General features: G+C 60.6%; 2 protein-coding genes across 2 annotated transcripts in view; both read right to left on the bottom strand.

Annotated features, from left to right (window-relative positions):
* Positions 1-1,750, bottom strand: part of LOC107215283 (alpha-2-macroglobulin-like protein 1) — a 12,004-nt gene extending 10,254 nt beyond the window's left edge. The window contains exons 1-4 of the mRNA XM_015651343.2: positions 1,534-1,750; positions 947-1,136; positions 456-618; positions 144-196 (exon numbers count right to left, since the gene is read on the bottom strand). Coding sequence (XP_015506829.1) covers positions 144-196; positions 456-618; positions 947-1,136; positions 1,534-1,718 — 591 coding nt within the window. The 5' untranslated portion in view covers positions 1,719-1,750. The remainder of the gene's footprint in view (positions 1-143; positions 197-455; positions 619-946; positions 1,137-1,533) is intronic.
* Positions 1,751-4,047: 2,297 nt separating this feature from the next.
* AGPAT1 (1-acylglycerol-3-phosphate O-acyltransferase 1) overlaps positions 4,048-5,190 on the bottom strand; it is a 5,993-nt gene continuing 4,850 nt past the window's right edge. The window contains exons 5-6 of the mRNA XM_015650988.2: positions 4,971-5,043; positions 4,048-4,788 (exon numbers count right to left, since the gene is read on the bottom strand). Coding sequence (XP_015506474.1) covers positions 4,565-4,788; positions 4,971-5,043 — 297 coding nt within the window. The 3' untranslated portion in view covers positions 4,048-4,564. The remainder of the gene's footprint in view (positions 4,789-4,970; positions 5,044-5,190) is intronic.

Raw genomic sequence — 5,190 nt, 5'->3', positions numbered from 1 at the left:
CAGGGCATCCCTGCCCCCGGGGGCAGCTCCCCGGCCAGGGCAGCATTCCCATGGGGAAAGGGGACTCCCACACCTCTCCCACGGCTGGCTGGGACACTGCAGGGAGCCCGGGTCACCTCTCCGTGCCCCAGCCCTGCTCTCACCTTCTGGTTGCTGGGGGTCAGGTCTTTATCCAAAGAGACAACTCGGAACTTCACTGGGAAAGGAAACGGAGGAGTGGCTTCATCCGAAGGGAGCGGAATTCTCCGTGGAAAGTGGATGGAAATCCACCCTGAGCCCTGCACTGCCCCTCAAGCAGCACCTCCAGTGAGTCCTGTCATTGCCCTTTGCCCGTGCTGGGCATTCCAGGACATCCCAGGATAATCCCTCCCATTTCCAGGCAGTGCAGGAGCAAGGCCGGACCTCCTCACTCCTGTCCCCCAGCAGGGCAGAGTGTTCCCTCCTGTCCCCCTCACCTTCCTGCCCAGGCTTGTAGACAGCCTTGTCCGTCTGGATGAAGATCCCGGGGCTCAGAGCTCTCAGCATCACCTTCTTCGACTCGGAGACATTCAGGGAATCTCCTTGGATTGAGACGTGCAGGGCCACGATTTCCTCCGTCCCTCTGGCAGGGGCAGGAGCCTGCAGGAGGAACAGCGGGCTGGGGGTGAGGGCAGGGACAGTGCCCAGGATCCCTCCTGTGACCCAGAGCACTCCTCACCCCCAGGAACACCTTCCCCGAGCCAGGGGCTGGGAAGAAACGTCCTCCCAGACCCTGCAGGTCCGCAAACAGGATCATTCCAGGCACGGGATGAGCGGCTGAGTTCAGCTGTCAGCGTGAGGGATGAGGCTGCCACAAGATGGGGAAGTTCCCAGTCCTGTGTGGAGCTGATGGACACGGCCCGGAGACCACCCAGGGCCCCCCTCCCTGCTCCCAGCTGGTTTGGGGTGACATTGGGGTGACACTCACAGGGAAGGTGACGTTCAGGTGCAGATGAGGCTCCAGGACCTCTCTCCTCAGCAGGGTGGTGGCCAGGGTCCCGCTGTCCCTCTGCAGCTGGACATGGACCTGGACGGGCCCCTGGAGGTCACCGAGGTGCAGCCAGAGCGTGGCAGGGTGAGGGTGGTACAGCACGGCCGGGGACACCAGCACATAACTCCTGGCAGGGACAAGGAGAGCCCTGGGGGTGAGGCACAGCCAGCACAGAGACCTGGAAAAGCCCCTGGGAGCGCAGGAACCCCCCCAGCCTCCCCTCCCTGCTTCTGGGCTGCCCTTGGCTCCTCAGCTCAGCTCTGCAGGTGAGGACACAGCAGCTCCTCAGAGGCACCAGGGCCGTGTCCTCAGCGCCCCTGGGCAGGGAGAACCCCCAGCCTGAGTGTGCCCACCCTGGGCAGCAAGCAGGGCATGGGAGGGACTGAGTCCCACCAGGAACTGCCAAGAGGCTGAGCCTAAACCATGCCAGCAGGCACAGGAGGAATTGAATCCCACCAGGAATTGCAAGGGAGCCGAGGTTAAAGCCGCCCCAGCAGGAACAGATGGACACAGAGGGGACTTACGGTGCTGCAGAGGCCCCAGCTGAGAGAAGCAGGATGGTGAAGAGGATGGGAAGGGCTGGAGACATCATGTCCCCAGCTGGATGTGGATGTTTGGAACAGCCACAGCCTCCTCCTGCGGGTCTTGGATCGCTCTGGATCTGTGTCTGATCTGCTGCAGGCTCTGAAATGGGATCTCTGTGTCCCATCCAGTGAGGAAACCAGGGCTGGCAGAGGAACCCTGGGCACAAGCAGATAAATCCAGGCAATGTTTGTCTTCTGCCCACAGCTTCCAGGGGTCAAGGATCCCAGGGCTGTTTGCAGTATTGGGAAAGGTCTCTGCAGTTCCAGTTTGGGGCTGGAGCCACCTCTGCACAGGTTTGCCGGGAAATGGTGTCAGGAGGCAGTGGGAACACATGGAAAATGAAAGTAGGGAGCACAACATGAGGAGCTGGGGATGTTGGGAGCTGGGGGTGATTTCTCAGAAAAGGAAAATTTACAGCTATTTCAAATTTAACCAGATTTGGGCTGATCACATGGCCCAGGCTGGCTTTTTTCCCAGTTTCCTCCAGGTTCATCCAATCTGGACACAGGAACAGGACAGTGTTAGGATGCGCCATCGCTTCGTCTGCTCCCATTCCACACATGGGAACTGGACACCCCTCTGAGCAGGGCTGAGCTGCTTCCCTGTGTCCTGCTGGGAATCTGGGACAGTTGAGGAGCTCCACAACAGCCCCACGGTGTCCTGAGCAATCCCCTGCTCTGGAGTTTGCAGTTCCCTTCCTTTTGAGGGCGTGGCCACCATGGAATCACGGAATGGTTTGGGTTGGAAGGGACCTTAAAGCACTTCCACCCCAGCCATGGACAGGGACACCTCCCACTGTCCCAGGCTGCTCCAAGCCCCATCCAGCCTGGCCTGGGACACTTCCAGGGATCCAGGGGCAGCCCCAGCTGCTCTGGGCACCCTGTGCCAGAGCCTCATGGGAAGCCATGGAGAGGGTTGATCTTTCCCATGGGATCTCAGCTGACCACGGCTCTGTCCCCACACCTGCCCAGCTCAGGTTTTGCTGGACATGGCTCAGTGCCCACCTCCCTGCCCTTTGGAGCAGCCCCACAGGCTGTGGGTGGCTGGAGGGGGCTGGACCTGCCACCCCAAGGACACAAGGCAGGAGCACAGGCCCGAGTCCATCCTGTCCTGCCAGGATGTGGGCGGGGGGGGTCAGTGCCCTGCCAGCCATCCCAGCGTGGCTGGGTGGCACAAGGAGCTCACAGCTCCCCCAGCACTGCCAAGGCCAGCACTGACCCCTGTGCCCAAGTGCCACATCCACACAGCTGTGAAACCCCTCCTGGGATGGGGACCCAGCGCTGCCCTGAGCAGCTGTGCCAGGCTGGGCAAGCAAAGCCAGGCAGGGCAGGCCTTGGAGGACCAGGAAAGGCAAATTGTTCCAAGAGCCCCTGTTCCTTTCTTCTCCTCAAGCTTTCACCTCCCACTGACAGTGGAAAATCCAGAGAGGGCTCTGGCTGGGTCCTGACCCTCCAGTCAGGACAAGGTTTTGCCCAGAGCAGCTGTGGCTGTCCCTGGATCCCTGGAAGAATCCAAGGCCGGGTTGGCCGGGGCTTGGAACAGCCTGGGACAGTGGAAGGTGTCCCTGCCCATGGCAGAACTGGATGAGCTTCAAGGTCCTTCCCACCCAAACCATTCCATGATTCTATTGATGCTTAACACCCCAAACCCAAACTTTGGGCAGCCAAACCACCCCCAAGGTGGTGGGGCTGTGGTGGGACCCCACCTCCAGCTCAGAGCTGACAATCCATGCCATTTGTTGGGAATCCTGGGAAGCAGGAAAGGATTTAAGGGGGTTTTCTGGAACCTTCCTGTGCCCTTGGCCATGTGACATGTCCTGATCCTGTGGGCTGTTCCTCATGGGAAGCCTCTTTGCTGTTTGGTGTCAGATGATTGCAACAGATTTGAAGGATTTCCTCCATAATCAGCTGCTCAGCTGCTGATTTCCTCCATCTCAGCTGCTCCTGAGAGCAGGAAAGATGCCAAACCGGAGCTCTGTACCTGTGGTTTGCACCTTTTATGCCAGGATGGGAGGGGAAATCTTGCCCACCCTGCTCTCCACAAGGGAGCAGCCACACCCTGCCCTGTCCCTGTCCTGCTGCCACCCTGGGGTGCTGGCTCAGAGCTGCTCAGATGGGAAGGAGCCAGGAGATCCCAAATCCCTGCCCAGCTGCAGGGAACCATCCAGCTGTTGGATCGTGGTCCAGAGGCCGTGGAAAGGCACCTCCAGATGGGATTGTGTCCAGGTGGGCACAATCCAGGTGTTGCTGGGAATTTGAGGCTTCAGTGGATGCTCTTCTTGTGTATTTACTGATGGAGGGAGAGCTCTACCTCGGGGGCAGACCCAGAGCAGTGTAACCCTCACCCTGAAGTGTAACCACCCCTGAAGAAGCTGTGGGGACGCTCCATGTGCAGAGGTGAAGTCTCCCTGAGGAGATGGATCCCCATCCCCTCAGCACAGCCAGGACACAGCACCAGCTCCAGACTCTTTAATGTCCTACCCTTGGCTCACAGCTCAGCTCCAAGGGTGCTCTGCCCCTCCAGGCAACCTCCCCTGGACCTCGTGTGTCCCCCAGGCCACACAGTCTGGGCCCCTCCCCAGAGCTGACTGCACCCAAGCAGCATTTCCAGCTTGTAGGAGCCTTTGGAAGGAGAATCCATGGGGGAACCAAACAATCAGGTGTGGGAAATGGGGCTGGGAACCCTCAGCCCTGCCTGGAGTATCCCTGCCCTGCCCAGCGAGCAGGCAGGAGCCATCCTGGGGACAGCCACAGCTCCACGTCCAGCAGGGACATCGAGGGGATGCACAGTCACAACGAGGGGTTTCAGGGGGCACCTTGCTCTGTTTTGGGGGTGCTGCCTGGTCCCATCCTGCCCTGCTCTGCTCCCCTTAGGGCACCGTCCTGCCGGGGCGGTGGCAGGGCTGCAGGACACCTCCTCAGGGGACAAGGGACACCTCCCTGCTGTGCCCGAGGGACTCACTCCCTCTGCCTATTTGCTGTTCCTGGCTGTGTCCCCCTGGCCCTGGGGCCTGCCCCTGTTGTCCCCCAGCCCCAGCAGAGGCTGCTCCATGGCCTGGTCCCCGTGGTCACTCATGGACATCTCGGCCAGGGCCTCAGCCATGGCCTGGCGGACACTCTCGGTCAGTTCGGGGACATCCTTTGGGCTCAGGCCCCTTGTTTCCACCCTGGGAAGGATTCGGATGGTACAGGTCCCTGGGAGAGGAGGGAGAAGCCAGGGATGTATTAGAGGATCCCACCAGGAACCAGGTATTCCCCAGAGCATCCTCCACCCCAGCTGCCTCCCCAACCCTCAGCGTCCCACAGACACCCCCCAAGTGCCTCATCCCCAGCGCCAGCCCTGCCCTCTGCCACGGGAATTCCTGTCCAAGCCTTACCAGAGGTGAATCTCTTCTCCTCAGAGCTGAAGAAGTTCCAGTACGGGGAGATCACAATGGGAACAATGGGAACCTGCAGGACACAGAGGGTCAGACACCCCCAGACAGAGCTGTCCCCAGGTGGGACCGCTGCTCCTGCCTGGTGCTGACCTGCACCATGTCCACCCCTGGGGCCAAATCCCTGCATCCCTGGGGCCAAACCCCCATCCCTGGGGCCAAA

The sequence above is a fragment of the Parus major genome, chromosome 27, assembly GCF_001522545.3.
Source record: "Parus major isolate Abel chromosome 27, Parus_major1.1, whole genome shotgun sequence".
Lineage (NCBI taxonomy): Eukaryota > Metazoa > Chordata > Aves > Passeriformes > Paridae > Parus > Parus major.
This window is presented reverse-complemented; position numbering and strand designations above follow the sequence as displayed.